This window comes from Dermacentor andersoni, chromosome 5, assembly GCF_023375885.2.
Source record: "Dermacentor andersoni chromosome 5, qqDerAnde1_hic_scaffold, whole genome shotgun sequence".
NCBI classification, from domain to species: domain Eukaryota; kingdom Metazoa; phylum Arthropoda; class Arachnida; order Ixodida; family Ixodidae; genus Dermacentor; species Dermacentor andersoni.
Genome location: NC_092818.1, coordinates 61,771,551 through 61,787,814, shown reverse-complemented (window position 1 = coordinate 61,787,814; position 16,264 = coordinate 61,771,551). Strand labels below are relative to the sequence as shown.

Sequence of the window (16,264 nt, the reverse complement as noted above, 5' to 3'; positions counted from 1 at the left end):
CTTATGCGTGTGCCACGGTTTCCCAGCGGCGCTGTCACTGTCTTTCGCGAAAATCCCGCGCGTCTTTCACCGCCGGCGTGGAGCAACCCTCACCGAGGCGTGAACCCAAATCCGAAGAGGGCGCCGCGAGCGGGAAAGGCCTGGAAGGCCCCAGTAGCTGGTCCAACCGCGAGCAGCGCCCCCCTTGTTCCCGCCCCCCCGTGCGCCAAAGTCTCGGGCTAAACTTTTAATGCTCGCCGAAGTGACGAAAAGGGGGAAGGGGGGAGGGGGGAGGGCAGGCAGTGCCGCCGCCCAGCCGCGACGGATGTCTCGCGGGGGAGGGATTTAAGGAGGCGCGCATTGTTCTTAATAGGCCCCTCTGGAACCATCGCTTCCACGTTCCTCTGTCGCCTCAGCGCGGTGGTATATAGCGCGGGCTTCTTCTGTAAGCGCGCATCCAATGCCGTCGACTTCTCGTTTGCTTCGTCTTGTTTTTCCGTTGATTCTTTTTTTTTGTGTGTGCGCCGACTTGTGCCACCACGCATTGCATGCGGCGGAAGTTGGGCGAAAGAGCTGCAGAACAAGCACATTCGCGTCGTTCTAAGTCCATCCCGTCCCAGGCGAACTTCGGTGTTCCGGTGCCGACCCTGTGTAGCGGTAGCGGAAGGAGATGGAGGCTTCTGTCTTCTTCTTCTTCCTTGTCTTTTTTTATCCTAATGTACAATTCTCGGCGGACTTCCGCACTTGCTTTGCCTAGTTTGATGGTGTCACTGAGAGATGGTGTGGGCGGGAACAGCGTGTACTCGAGCAGTCCAGCCCAAAGGTTGCAGAGAAAGAGAGAGATTGACCCGAAAGAAAGGCAGGAATGTTAATTTGGGTTTCGTACGGCTTGCAACATTACCCTAAGAGAAGTAAACGAGCAGTCGGGAACTGCGAGTGAAATAAATAAATAAATAAATAAATAAATAAATAAATAAATAAAACGGCCGGCAAAATGTTCGCACCAGAATCGGGAAGCGAAATGTACCGATGAGCGCGTTAGCAGGAAGCGAGAGAGATGGAGAGAGAGAGAGAAGGAAGGAAAAGCAGGGTGGTTAAGTAGACTTGAGTTCAGTTTGCTACACTACACGTGGGGAGGGGAGGGGGAGTGAAAGAGAGAGAGAGAACGTGTGTCTATATCGCACTTTCACAGGAAGCCAGACTGACAAATCCAGCTACGAGATGCCCGTCTGCAGTTTTCTCTACGCATGGCTAGCTAAGCTCTTCGATCCATCAAAGGTAGGGCATGCTTTAGAAAGCCGAGCGTTCGTTCGAGATTATGTCATTAGAGCTTAAACAAAAGGCAACTCATGATTCGCAATTACGTTGCTGTGCCTACAAGCACTTTCAGGATGTTCGCAGCTATTTACGTGCAGGTACAAGCCGCCCACATCGATTATTCTCTTTTACTTTTCCTCCGAGATCTTCCCTAGAATCAATCATTCATTCCCGGTTCGGTGAGAACCACCTTCGGCCCCCGCCGGCTTTGTGCATTTTCGTTTAGTCAAGGTTGGTTTATAGCTTCTGTCCCGCCTTTGTTTCTGCCGTTTCTGATTTTAATGGCACGATGGTTTGTGGGCTGATCGATGGTTTTCCTTTTATAGTGGGAAGCTTGTTTCGCCTACATGTTTCGGTCGGAAGTGCTCGTTTTGCAACCGTGCTGAAACGGATACTCCACAAAAATGGTTTCCTTGTTTTTCGTTAGGCAGCGTGTTAGTCAGCGGACGTTGTTCGCGATTGCAAAGAGGCGTGCGGGAAGCTCTGCTACTCGCATAACCTTCGCTGTTTTCTGTGCGTCGGTGCCGATTTCGGCTTTACTCGGCGCTGAACGTGTTAAATTATTCACGCTTCGAACGGTGCTTCGTGCTTGATGCGTTTTACGTTGATTCACGATCAATTTTGCGGTCCCATTTAGAAAAGAAGGCAGAGCTGGGTCGGCGCATGGTCTGAACAGTTTGCCGATTCGTGACTCCTGGTGTAATCTCTCTTTTTTCTTCTTTTGTTGTTAATCGCCTTGATAATTAAACGATGCTAGCGGGAAAGATGAAGTTTGAATCATTTAATATGCGCGACAGCACCATTTGTCTCCATGCAGATGACAGGTACTCCATGAAGCCAAACTCATCGATAGCACTGTATGCAATAGTTCTTCCTTTCTTTTTTTCAATTCTTATTGTGTGTGTACTGTTGGCCCGCGTGGGCAACACGCCAGGTAAGCTGAGTAACCTAAATCGACCAACTTTTCATCATACCTAATCGATATCGATGTTTGCATTGCCTGGTGTCACTGTTTTGTCGAGATCCAAAATGTATGACGTCATTCGTTGATTTCGCAGCTGATAATGAATTATTTGAGTTTTGGAGTGTTACGTGACAAAACCATGATTTGATTACGAGGCACGCGTTGCGGTGGTGGGGGACTCCGGATTAATTTTCCCCGCCAGGGGATCTTTAACGTGGCGTGCCCCAATGCACAGGACACGGGCGTTTTTGCATTTCGACCCGCATCGAAATGCCGCCACCGCGGCCGAGGTTTGATCCCGCGGCCTCGTGCTTAGCAGCGCAACACCATAGCCGCTAAGCCGTCGCGGCGGGTACAACTGATAATCAGGACAGCGTTGTAAGAGAAGAGGACTGCCAGCACACTTTGGCGTGCTTGGGTGTTGCAAAAGTAGAACATACGTTTTGCTGAGGTCATTCTGAGTGCCAAGTGACATTATATCTTTACTCTTCTTGCTTTCATATATTTATCAATGTTATAATCATTCAAAAATAAATTCCTCCAACAATCATTTTATACGTCACCCCATTCCCCTTATTGAATATGCGCCACTACCTCTTAATGCGAGGAATTCTTCGCCGATTTCAGTCACCTTTAGTCTACCTGTGCGTTAACCTCTTATGCCACGATGCCGTGGTAGCCGTTTTTTTTAAAGCTGGCTATATTTTTAGGCTTATTATCACCATTAAGAAGCTAGAAGGTTTATGCGCAGTGAAGTAAGAGCGGAGAAGTTTAAGTCCGACTTACTGTTGGTCTGTTTTCTCACGGTGAGTTGGCCGCATATGGGGCCGCACTCACAAATGATATTGTTTGTAAGTTCTCGTTGACAATGGCCGGACGGCTTGCGCAAATAATACGTCCAAGGCCAGGATTGGCTGATGCTTGCTCCTAAGAACACTTCTAGCGCAAAGGCGTTTTTTTTTTCTAATGCGGACCCTTGTTCTTGTCGATGCAGTGCCTCCGGAACCCCCGAAGATCGTGCAAGGTGAATTTCTGAAGACGACTGCCGGCATGACCGTCGAACTGACCTGCGAGTCTCATGCCGGGAAGCCGCCCGCAGAGGTAAGGAATGCGCGCTTCCCGTCATACCCTCACGGCCGGAGCGGCAAGCCCTAACTGGTAAGATTGAAGACGCAAAGTGTTCGAGGGGCATTATAGCGAGCAGACCTTTTCCCACTTCCCAAGTACAGTTAATTGGAAATTATTGGCCGAGCGAACCCGCGAAGTTGCGGCAGAAAAATACCTTACGTGTCTGAAAAAATAATATCTAAGCGTTTCTAGCTGTCTAGAAGAATTGTAAACTGGGGAAAGTGGTACTAGTTCGTAAAATAGCAACCAGGCTGTTGATTCCTGCTGTGGTTTGCAAATCAGGCGCTTCCGGTGTTCGTTCGCTTTGCGTGTTGAGGAGCAAGGCTATTTGGCTGCCGTTCGTGATTTAAAGGCCACCTGAGTACAAATTTTGCGAACCTTGTTCATGTGCAAACGACTGAAACGACCTTAGCGATATGTCGAACCTACCTGTAGAAGAAACTTAAAAAAAATTGATTGAAATGAAACATTGATGCGCAAAACATTAGGAAGGAAGGCGAGACAATCGACAGCGTCTATTTGATTTCATTGCTGAATATTGTGGTGAGAGTTCCAAGAAATAAAACCATAAGGCTCCTAATGGGTGGTGTTCGTATGAAGAAATAATTTTATCCATTCCTTTTCTCTCGGTCTCCGTGCAAACGCGCACTAATGAGGCCCGAAAGTGATTTTTTTTTTTCGATGGGAATACAAGTAGTGCTCGCGCTGGTTCGCGAAGCCTCCTCTACGTGATATCTGCCTCCGAGATGTGTAATCACTGAAAGTTTTACTTGCATTAGCAAGTTATTCCTCGTGTTTGCATTGATTCGTGTTATCTTGTCTGAAGCATTTCGTGTGTCATTGACCTAGTCACATAAGGAAAAGAACTGAAAAACAGACATTCACAGATGCCGATTGAAAGCTGGGAAGCAACAAACATCATTCACCTGGCGCACGCGTGATGGCGCCACAATAGCGTGTCGCAGCAAACGCAGAAAACTCACCAAGGCGCGTAGTGTCCGCAACCCGCGCGAATTCGTCAGCGGGGCACCTAAAGCGGCGACAGACGAGCAAGAGCAGGAGCGTCAGCGGCTACGCGTGAGAGGCCAGAACTTGTCATCGCGAAGCCTTTCGGTGCCAGCGTGATTGTGAAGAGCATTTAGTTTGTTTTTATTGGACACTCCAGGCGCATTTCTGCCGTCGCCGTGATGTTCTGCATAAAGTCCAAGGGCGCTAACATCGTCGCAGCGCGCCGTATGCTGTATCTGCGAGTGAAAGCGTGCGAGGGTGAGCGGACGATGGTGACTCAATCTCGCTCGCGCGTGGGAAGAAAGCGGGAAGAAAGGCGCTTTCTTCCGTCGCGCCCAAGGCATCGGGATATGGAAAGGGACGGGCGTTTTACTCCTGCGGCGGCTGCATATGGCGCGGGCGCGCGGGACTTATCTTGGAAGCGATCTGCGATGGGCACAGGGTGCGCGGAGCGCAGACAGTTTCCTGTGCGCTGTGTCCTCGCCGCTTAGTTCGCGTTGAAGCGAGAGGCAGCACGAAGGTCAATGCGCTCGCTGCAGCTACCGCGCTTCCTCAGTCCCGCGTTTTGACAGCGAGTGTGTGCAGTCACCGAGTGAGATGTGTTCCATGTTTTCTTGTGTGTGCGCCACACCACGCTTGTATATTTACTTAGTAAGCGAATGTTTACAAGTTTATACGGCCGATAAAGCTACTATCGTTACTTCGTATAGCTGTCTACTAATTTGCTATCGCAATCGATGCTTCGCCTTTCGGGCGAAACTGCTGCTTTCTTTTTTCGGTAAAGCTAGTTCTCACATAAGAAAAAAGAAAGTTGGCATTGTTTCGACACCGCGCGCACGTACAATGACGAATGCCCGCGCGCCGTCATGCCCACGGGCCTTGGGTGCATTTACATCATCCGAGCGTGTGTCGTCACACTCGCGGAGAACGCAGCCGCGCCACGGTACCGCGTGGATCAGCAAACCCTCTCGCGCTATCCACTATCTCTCCCTCACCATCTTTTCGCGTTCTCGTTCTGTCGTGTCCGGATATTTTTTTTTTCTCCCGACGTGTATAGCACCTTGTAGAGATTCGCGCCGCACCGCGTGTTTCGATGGCAACCACATTTGTCATGTAATCAATCGCGTCCCTCCCACGTCCCTCCCTTCCTCACCTCTCCCAATTTCCTTCCCCGTGTTGGCAGCCTGGGACCTGGCGCAGACACGACCAGAACGTCGCACGCACGCTCGAGCGATTATAGCGTGGTAAAAAAAAAAAAATGAAGAAAGTAATCGGTAAACAAACGATCATTCTAGAAGGGGGGGGGGGGAGGCATGAGACAGGAACGGAGCGATCACGAAAGGGTGTAGTGTCGGGCGTCGTATCTGTGCAGCCTGCCACCGTGACGTTCAATGTCTGTTCCTCGTCTGCTGACATTTCGCGGCGTTATTGTATCGCGATATCTTTTTCTGTTTCTCTTTTCCCCCTTATCTCTCTCTCTTTCTTTCTCTCTCTTTTTTTTTTACTCTTCGAAATCACGGAAAGGGGGAGGCAAGCGGCTTTTTATTCGCTCACACGTACAAATTAGTTCGCGTGTCTTTCCGTCTTGCGCAGTTTGGTGAGCAAATTTTTATTTTTTTTCCCACGCTCCCCTCTCATCGCCGCCCATTCTGCGTGCCTGGAGGCGACACGCCGATCCGCGTGCGTGCTCGCGCGCGTTCGATTTCGCGGGCTCTGTTCAAACGCGTGCCGCACGCCGGGCTGCGCCCGCCGACGCAGCTGGCCCCGAGCACGTAGACACTTCGCCGGCCGCGTTTCCAACCCGGTTCGGGACCACGAAAGGGTGAGAAATCGGGAACTGGGGAGGAGTGTGGTGGGAGGGGGAGATAGGCCAGACAGACAAATCTATGTGGGGGAAAAGCAAAAGTGGGAAGAGCGAGGGAGAGACGTACCGATGAGGGAGTGAGAGAGAGAGAGAAACGGCACCGGCAGTCGAAAAGGGAATGTGAAATATGCGCGAGCAATCACGGTAATGCGTGGAAAGCGATGCTTTTTTCCGCTCGGGCAATCGATTGGCGCGAATCCGGGAAATAATCAAGAAAGAACAATGGGAATGAGGGAATAGAAAGGAAGAAGGAGGGGAAAGGTGGAAAGAGAGGGCGCGCGCGCCTCTTTGGAACTCAATCGCAGCGCACAGGGCGTGGGTGGGTTCCGCTGCGATGGTTCGCTTGTCTCGTCTCAGGCACGCGGCTGTCGTCGCGCCCAGACCGGTATGTACGGATAGATGGAATCAAACGAAAGAAAGAAATAAGCGAGTCAGTATTGGGAAGGGCTGGAAGGCAGCGATGCCTATAAGTCGCTCGTTTGGCGTGGCGCGACTTAGGTCGAAGCGTGTCGGGGGTGCGGTGAACGCGAGCTCGCGCCTCTTGCTTGCTTTTTTTTTCCGCCTACTTCCGCCTTCGCTTTTACCGTACAGCCTCCGATCAGCCAAGCATGTCTCGTGGTGGGCGCTCGTCGCCCATTCGTAGCGAAAACTTTTTCGCGCCGCAGAAGAAGAAGAAGAGGACGGTAGAGATGGATAGATCCTCGGGGCTTCTTCTTTAGCCCCGGGCGAGAGCTGAACTTTTGCGGTCTCGTGAACTTTAACCGCGTCACCTCGCGTATGCACCGCGTCGCCGTCTCGATTCTGCCGCCTGTGTTTTGTTCCTGCGTTTTGTTCCTGCGCTTCCTTTTCAGCTTCCTGAAAACGCAGCTTCGCGGTTTGCGTTTCGGAGAATTGTGAGCGTCGGGGAAATTAAGATGAAGGAAGGCGATCGCTTCCTGGTGTACGCCCGGACGATTCGAGTCGAGGTATGTCGGGGAAATATCGCTCGACCAGGAACTCTGGAAGCCTTTCTTTTTTTTTTCTTTTTCTCTCCTGGAGATGAACTTTGTTCGGAATAGAAACCGACTCTCCGCGTGTTGTAGAAAATGACGATTCGCCCGCGTCCTTTCGTCGAACCGGCTTAGTTTTGCTTAAACGAACACTCAAGTTACACACTCAATCAATTTATACTTGCATAATATTCTGCAAAAAAAAAATTATTTTCACTCAATTGGCAAAGGAAAGGTTCAATATAACTGGAAAATATGAAGGCCCGGCTTTCCTTTCAGAAACTTCTTGCTGATACCTCGGCGGCAGTGTGACGACACTAATTTCAAAGTTTTGTTTTTTTATTATTCCTCATGTTTGGGCCATTTTGGCGGGGGGGAGGGAAGTGAAGTTCGCATAACTTTCGAAACTGAAGGCTTCGGTTCCTATTGAATGAGTGTTGTTCTGCTTTACCGATAAATGATCAATCGGACCCGAGCGAACGCTGTCTAAATGTCTGGCGCCGTTTCCTTACGGTTAGCGCGACTGGGAATGAGTGAAAGAAATTGAGAAAAACAACAAAAAAACATGAGCGCCCCCCCTCCCGTATCATGTTTTTGTTTCCTGTTCGTATTCGTTTTTTTTTTCTATTCGTACAGGGAACGTACAGTGAGGCACGTATAAATTGGAGACGCACTTGAACCGCGGGATTAAATTCGACGACAGACGGATGTGCTCGGCGCTGTCGTTGCGGTTCGAGTGTTGCTCGTCTTTCTGGGCGCAAGTTCGCCCAACAACAATGCTTTAAAATTCTGAACTTCAACTTCTGGATTCGTATTATTTAATCATTCTTTTTTTCCTTCGACTGTAATCTATCGTCTTTTATCGTCCCTCTCACTGATTGGTAGATCCCTGTAATAGCGAGGGCGGGGTTTCGTGCAAACCAATGGCTAAGGGCATAAACAATTGAAAGCGAAGAAATAATCGTTACATAATACGGGCCGTGGTAGTGTTTCATGTACTCACAGGCGCAACAGCGCGACATTATATGGCCCAGCCCGTGAGAGCGCCGTGCGTGTGTGTGGGCTTGTGTGTGTGTGTGTGTGTGTGTGTGTGTGTGTGTGTGTGTGTGTGTGTGTGTGTCTGTGTGTGTGTGCGTGTGTGTCATCGGGTATACGGCGAGAGCGCTGCCTTTGAGACGTCAGCTCGTGGTCTAAGGAGCCCCCCTCCCCCCTCCCCTACTTCGATGGTTGTCTTAAGAGCGATGCGGCACTGACGCGGTTCTAACCGGCTGTTCTCGTCTCCGCAGCTGACGTGGCTGGACGGCAGCGGCAACGTGGTGACCAACGGCGTCGAGTACAAGACCGAGCCCATGTCCGACGGCAAGCGCGCGAACGCGGCGCTCACGTGGACGTTCAGCCCGAGCAGGGAGCACGACGGCAAGACCTTCACCTGCCGCTCCGAGAACAAGGCGCTCAAGCAACCCATGCTCGCCACCATACGCATGGAGGTCAAGTGTGAGTGCATGTGGCGCCCCATTGCTGGCCTGCCGCGCCTTTTGTTCTTTTTTTCCCTCCTCTGTTGGCAACTGAATGGTACACACCTCTCTCTCAATAGTGTACGGGGCACTGCTCTCGTAGCCAGATCGCTTGACAAGGCGCTGCGATAGAGCCGCCCCTGTACGTAGCTAGCGGCGCTCTGAAGCTCCGGAAGAAGTGGACGAAGGTGGTTTGAATTCTCTTCGTTGAAGCAGTGACGTAACCTTATAAACTTTAACTTCTTTTTTTGTCAGTCTGTGAAAAATCATTGGCACTCGTGCACATTTACTGCGTGTAAATGTTTGTTCCTTTCACTTTCTTTTCTTAAATCCTTTCTACCCGTTTTTCTACGTCCCCAGTACAGGGTAGCCAACCGGAGATACCCTCGAGGTAGCTCCCAGTTTTCTTTTTTTTTGCTTTACTTTTATTTCTCAGGCTATCTCTCTCTGCTACACGCAGCTGTGATTTGCGAGTTGACGCTCTTTGGGTTCATTACTTCTTCTTTTGCTTTATTTTCGAGGAGACACGGTTTCAAAGCCTCGAACCAGCTTATAGCCCAACGTCGCCTGTACGTAATTTGTATAACCTGTCTATCTGTAGCCCGCAGAGGTCTAAATTGAGGGCCCCCGTGCGCGATTTTTCGTGAGAGACACCGCGCGCGGGCGATAGCCTCGTCCAGTCACACGTCGTTCAGCTTCGGTATTTTTCCTTGTCAAGAAAAAAAGCACGTCGTGTACAAAAAAGATGCGCTTTCACGAGTTCCTATACAGAACATACACGCATACGGTGCTCGTAAACTAGGGTTGCAATACCCGAAGCAACATATACGTGGCACCGTGCAACGAAGCACGCGTCGCGTTGGTTTTATCATTTCTCCTTTGCGCACCGTGTGTTTATTTTGCCGAAAGAGAAGCTTTCACTTCCAATCAAGGCTGGCGCGTTCTAACCCCACCGAAAGGTTCTTCAAAGCGTACGAAAGTATCAAGGGCAAATAGCGGCTTCGAAGCGGAACTGGGTCGCGAGACGTCGCCGCTGCTGTAGTAACATTTCGATCAGTCTTCTTGGCATTTCGCTTAAGAGACTGGCGCCATCAGGTGGCAGTGCTCATTCTCGCGTTTATTCGAGGATTACAGTCTGTTAGAAGTAAGGGAGAGAGGCTAAGTTCAAGTAATGTTGTAGCCGCGCTAAAAGAATAAATAAAAGGAAATACTCTAGTTTTTCAAAAGCGACTCTTTTACTCGGCGCATTCATTACTTACAACACATTTCACGTCCCTGCAGGATGATGATGATGATGATGATGATATGAGTGCCTCCTTTCCTGAACACATCTACGTGGTGCCAACTATTTAAATTTGGGGACACATTCAGCATGCTTGTTCGTGTCGCTTTCCTTATTTCCACGCTCATAGAAACAATGTACTGATATCCATTTGCCACCCCATCCCCTCACCCCTAATGGTATGCTATATAAGATAAATCGGCGACCTTTTGCCAATTCTTTTAATGCGGACAGCATTCCTAGCATTGTCGGACCAGTTTTTCTTTCCGGCTACCTGTGTAACTATGTCGCCAAATACATGGGACGCTCAAGAAGATGGTTTGATCTGAACGTGTGGCGCAATCCCGAAGGTAGTGCAGTCTAAAAAAAAAATGTGGTTCGTTCCCACGGGTATGTGTCACCGGGCACGTGCTACTGGTTCGCGCCACACGGTATGTTCGGCCCTTCGGTGAACCTCTTACACGCCAACCTGAGTCATCGGGTACGCGCCACTGCTCATGCGCGCACTTCGTGGCAACTCCGCTAGATGGCGCAGCGTGTCCGAATGGAAGCGCGGGAGTGGAGCCTGGCTGCAGTTCACGCCTCACGTGCGACGCGGTGCGGCTATTCGCGAACTCGGATAGCAATCGTAGATCAGTTCTGCCGGAAAATTTTTGTTGCGTCATTATAGTTCGGAAGATGAGAAACGTGATATCACAACGCTAGAAAATTTTTTTAAAGACGACTCACTGTTTTTAGAAGCTTTTAACACGTTTACCGCAGCGTCGACACGGTGTATCTTGACGTGATGCGTGATGTCTAAACCTGAGAGAGAGCAAAAAGTCAAGGCGTGTCTGCAATAAGTGAGCGTCTTGTATGGTTCTGTCTTTCTCGTTTTCTTTTTTATGTCTTTTTCTCTTTTTTTTTTCGCTCAATCGATTGATAAACGTGTAGCGTGCCCAGAGTGGCCCGCAGTACGAAAGACACGAGGTACTGCGAAAAGGTTACTTCGCTGATGGCATTTTGAGTCAAATTCGCTTAATCGAGTTTTGAGGATACATGTTCGAGCGCGTAAATATAAAGTGAAATTCGTCTCGGGAGGCCCGAGTTGCGAAGGAGTAACTACTAAAGCTTGAGACGAAGCGAGAAAAAATAATAATAATAAAATGTCGAAGCTAAGCGGTTATTGAACGAGCGGGGTAGACAGGGATAATAAAGGGCAGGCGAAGGAAAGAAAGAAATATTGACCGTGGCAGAGCGCAGTTAGATTCGACCAAATGCGCTGGCTTTGATTCGATTACATTTCCGAGTTTTTATGTTACCTGTCTTGAGTCTTATTTCTTTTTTTTTTGGGGGGGGGGGGGGGGTAGGGCATTTTATTTTTCGTTCCCGTTTTTGTATTACAGTGTGCCACCGTTCAATGGCTCCACGAGAGGAAAGCACCGTCGATTGTTGTCGCAGACACGAATAAACGGGTGGCCCAGTGCGTCTAGTGGCGAGGAGAGAAATATAGCCGTTCCTTTTTCGCGCTGCGGTTCCTTCTTTATCATTTTTGTCCGAGAAAGTACGGGAAAGCCACTTCTAAGCAAGCTTATCGGCGTTGGCGGTATCAGAGTCTGCGCAGAATAAGAGCGAAACGCGCAAGGCACGACGGGAATTCCAATTTACTCGCAGCGCACACCTCTTCATGCTTCCTGTCGGTTTCTCTGCACCTTTCTTTCTTCCTTTCTTTCTTTCTTTCTTTCGAGCGAAGCAGCCTCTTGACGTAGGCGCAGGGTTTCGCTGCTACTTGCCGACTTTTCTTGTTATCTCGGATACCTGTTGACCGATGCGCGAGTGTCCTTACGTCGTTTTTGCGTTGGCTCTCGTTCGCCATGTTTTGTGAACGGATGTCATTCTTCTTGCCGTGACACTTGGCCACATCTACACTGTCCGCATCGTTTTTTTTTTTTATTTTCGCTCCGTGGGTTCTACCGTTACTCCGCGTCTTTTTCTTTTCGTTTTTTCTTTTTCGCTCCGTGCGTTCTACCGTTACGTTCGTATACATTTTACCTGGTTCCTTGTACATCTTATGCGCTTCCCTGAATAGAGACGGCAAACTCTCGCGAGTGTATGGTGTGTCTATCGTAAAAGCCAGGGAGGCCCTGTGTGCGCGTTGTGTACGCAACTTGTGTGTGTACACTTCTTGGATGCGGAAACCTGTATACCATACGGCGGACCAGTGGGCGTGCGGATTTTGCCGGAGCGATCTCTCTCATCCCTCGAAATATTTTGGAAATACCGAGATACAGAAAGAAAGAAGCAAATAAGGTTGGCTATATATATATACGGAGTCCTATACTGACTCTGCTCCCAACTCGATACTGATCGAGTGTCCCGGCAGATGGAACTTTAAGATAGTTTGTTGCGCTCTAGCGGCGGCGCAGTGGCAAGATGCGGTTATTTCGGGAGGTGCCAGGAGAACGCCTTCATTCGATTTCGAACTCGCCACGTCGTTCTTCATCGCGGACGGCACCTCTGCAGTCGGTGAAACCGCGCCGTTCCCTTTACGAATGCCCGGTTCTCTCGTCTCCCACCATGTCCCAACGCCGCGACTCGCAATCACGTTCCGGCGTACGCGCCTGCAACTTGTAGGCGATGGCGTTGTAGTGAGGACTAACCAGTTCATTTTCTTTCGTAAATTTATTCTCTGCGCCCCCCCCCCCCCCTTCGCCTTATTTCACGCGCCTTCCTGCGACATGGCTCCAGATTTGCATGTCCTTAGTGAATTTCATTGTGACAGCAGTTATGCGGACACTCCAGGCGCATTTATGCTTTCGCCGTGAGGTTTCGTATAAAGACCAAGGGCGGATAAAACCGTCGCCGCGCGCCGTATGCTGCATGTGTGAGCGAAAGCTTGCGAGGATGAGCCGGCGAACGCGGCTCAATCTGGCGTGCGCGATCGAGGAACGCGGGCCGGAAGCGTGCCCTCTCCCGTCGCGCGCGAGGTAGGGGGGGTCAGGCAAGGGAGGAGGGGTGTTGTTCTCCGGCGCCTGCTGGGGTGATGGGTGCCTCGATGTCCTCCTCACCCGCCGCTCCGTACAGGGTGGAGACAACCGCGGCGTCTGGTACGGCGTTGGGCACGCGTATGGCGGACGCTGTAGGTACGCGTTGCCGGCGTTCGTGTGTCTTGAAAGCGACCTGTAACGTGGGCAAAGTACACGCACGCGCGGGCCTCATCTCCGAAGCGATCTGCGATGTTTGTAGAGTAGTGCCGATAGCTTGGTATGCGCTGTGTTTTCGGAGTTGGCGTTGAAGCGAGAGATGCACGAAGGTCAATTCGCCTTGCTGCTGCCGCGATTCCTCACTCCAGCATTTTGACAGCCGAGTTTCCGCGCTCATCGAGCGAGGCGTCTTCATGTTCACCTTGTGCTCGTGTGACACCGTGCTTGTTAATTTAGTTCAAACACGTTGGCAGGCTAGTTGGTTCGAATTCATAATAGAATGTGCAAGCGTGACTGAACAAGGAAGTAGAAAGAAGCAGACACACAAAACAGCACTGTCTCCGTGTGTCCGTTTCTTCCTACATCCTCGTTCAGTCGCACTTACACGTTCTGTCTTTGTTAATTTAGTTAGTAAGCGAATGTTTACAAGTTCATACGAATTTAGTATCCTTGCTTGGTACAGCTATCCACTAATTTGCCATCGCTATCGGTCCTTCACCTTTCGGGCAAAACTGCGTCATTTTTTGTTACTGTCATATTGCTCCCCCTCCTTTCTTTTATGTTTGGCGTTGGGCACGTATTTTCTTTCATTGTGTATTGATATAGTCTGAGAAACCGTTTTTATAGGCGCCAATACCGTCTCACACCGTTTTAAGCTTGCGCAGTTACCACTGCCCATAATGACTCGCCAGATTCACTTCACTGCGCCATCACCTCAAACAACTTTCACCGGAGTCTGTTCTTAGTGACTCAAAAGGAACGTTCGTGGCTACAAGACTAGCCTTGTCGCTAGCACCGGGTTGAAGCTACTCCGTGAGGAACCCTCTCTACCATGGTGCTCGCTGTCAGATCATCCCTGTCTTATCAGGGCCTCGGTCACGCTCTCCAGTCGCTTCCCTTTTCCGTTTTAGCGCTGAGCTGCCACAGTTGCTTTTTTTTTTTCCGCATTGCCTAACCGCGTTTCCTCTCTTTCGGTGCAGATCCTCCCGATATCACCTTGACGGTGGAGTCCGACAAGATATCGGAATTCGACGACGTCCGGTTTCACTGTCAAGCCACGGCCAACCCGTCAGACATCGTGTACAAGTGGTACAGGTAAGATAAGCTGCTGCTCCTGGCGTCGATTAGGGAGCAATCTATTACTCCTTTGCCGGAGACCGAATCGAAATCGATTCACCCGGTACTTTTTGAGTGGCGAATCGACCAAGTTTCATTTAAAAAATATGCAGACGCGAGACGGTCGATTGTTTCTTCTTTCTTCTCGGTAAAAATTCAGTTATCTCCCTGTCTTTTCTTATTATTTTTTTTTCTGTTCGAGCCGGAGAAAGAAGTATTGAGTGCACTTGCTTTGACCGAGTCGGCCTCCTCCTTTGATGGCGCTCTTAGTTGCATGCATTATCCTTGCTATGCACGGCAGGAACCAGCACAGACACGTGCAGGCAATGAATCGACCGGCTTACCGCTATCGTTCGAGTTTACTTTGCAGCGTCACGTCAGCGCGTGTCGAGTGCTTCTTGATGTTCGGAAACCGATGGACGCGCTCGCGACAGTGAATAGATCGGACCAGCTGCACCAGAACGTGCGTGCCTGTCGCTGACGCGTCACTAGAGCGCGTGTAGAACACGAGGCAACGAAATCGCGCGCCAACTCTCTCGGACGCGACCGCCGCGGACAGGGCGATTTTCACCGCTTTTTACGAGGAAGGGTCTCCGCCGCAAGTGATTTCCATCACAGCCCTGAGGCTCCCGCTTTCGTCACCCGTTTCTTTATTCTTTCTTTTTTTTTTTTATCTCTTCGTCGACGCGCTATCTGCGGCAAACGACTCGTAGCTCAAGCTCCGTGCGCAGCGGATTTCGCAAAGGAAGAGATCACGCGGTGCGTGCAGACACATACGCACACGGCCCCTGTACTCCACGGGGTGTGTATGTACGTGTGTGCTGTACGCGCGGCTGAGCGGATCGGGGCGTTGACTTTTTTTCTGAGTGGCGTTAATAGTTTATATATGAGCCGCTCTTGTTTCTTTTCTTGCCGCGCTTGTTCGGCGAACCTCCCAAAAGTGCAGCGAGCACAGCTGCTTCGCCCCGCGGAGCAGAAAGAGAGTATCTTAATGACAGGGACGTGCTTTGAAATATTCAAAAGTGTCGCTTCGTCGTTCCCGACCGAAAGGTGCCTCCCTTCTTCCCCCCTTATCCCCGACGCACTGCATTGTGAATGCGTGAGCAGCAGCCGGAGCATTCGGGAGAACAGCGATCCCCTAAAGCAGTGTGCGTGCGTGTGTGTGTGTGTGTGTGTGTGTGTGTGTGTGTGTGTGGCAGGAGGGTGTGAGGAACAATGAGGGTCGGTGGGGAATGGAGATTGGGTAGGAGGTCACTGCTTGGCACACGCAACAACACAGGCTCCCGCTGTGCCATTGAGGTTAGCGGGAAGGGCGGGCCAGCACTGAGTAGGCATTCGTTGCCGTGTCTTGAATGCAAGATGCAAACGCTTTGCGCAGGCCACTCGCGTTTGTCGTTGCCATCGCGCGTAGTTGCGCCGAGAGAACGGAGGAACGCGCCTATGCGTCGCAGTTGCCGCGGGAGTTGCTGTTACACCATTGCACGCGTGTGCGTACGTGTGTGTGCGTGCGTGCATGTGTGTGTGTGAACCGCTATGCTAAACGAGAAAGCGCTCGCAAGGGACGAAAACCAAAAAGAGCCCGATCTAGTAATGTGGTAACTCTCGACATGCCGCGCGCTTCCGAAGTTGGAAGCATAATGGCGCGCTCGACGCGCGCCCATGTGCATGACTCTTTGCCGCACCGGCGAAGTAATGACCGCGCGAAGCCATTTCAGTGCGCCCGATGGCCTGTTCGCGGCGAAAGGAACGTGGCGACGAATATGTAACCGGGGTATGTTAGGGGACTGAAGCAATGCGCAGGTTAAGCGGCCGTTATGGTGTTTTGTGAATGCATCGCGTGCTCTTCTCGTCCCTATACAAACGCTTGTCATGAAACTGAACTGCAACTGCCTGCTTATTCTGTCATTAGTCTGATTCTTCT

At 50.6% G+C, this 16,264-nt stretch overlaps 1 protein-coding gene across 3 annotated transcripts in view; it reads left to right on the top strand.

Annotated features, from left to right (window-relative positions):
- The window catches only part of LOC126530707 (irregular chiasm C-roughest protein-like), a 385,268-nt gene that overhangs the window by 346,144 nt on the left and 22,860 nt on the right, over nucleotides 1–16,264 (top strand). For all 3 annotated transcript variants that reach the window (XM_055070752.2, XM_050177973.3, XM_050177974.3), the window contains 3 exons: nucleotides 3,255–3,361; nucleotides 8,536–8,743; nucleotides 14,208–14,322. In XM_055070752.2, coding sequence (XP_054926727.2) covers nucleotides 3,255–3,361; nucleotides 8,536–8,743; nucleotides 14,208–14,322 — 430 coding nt within the window. The remainder of the gene's footprint in view (nucleotides 1–3,254; nucleotides 3,362–8,535; nucleotides 8,744–14,207; nucleotides 14,323–16,264) is intronic.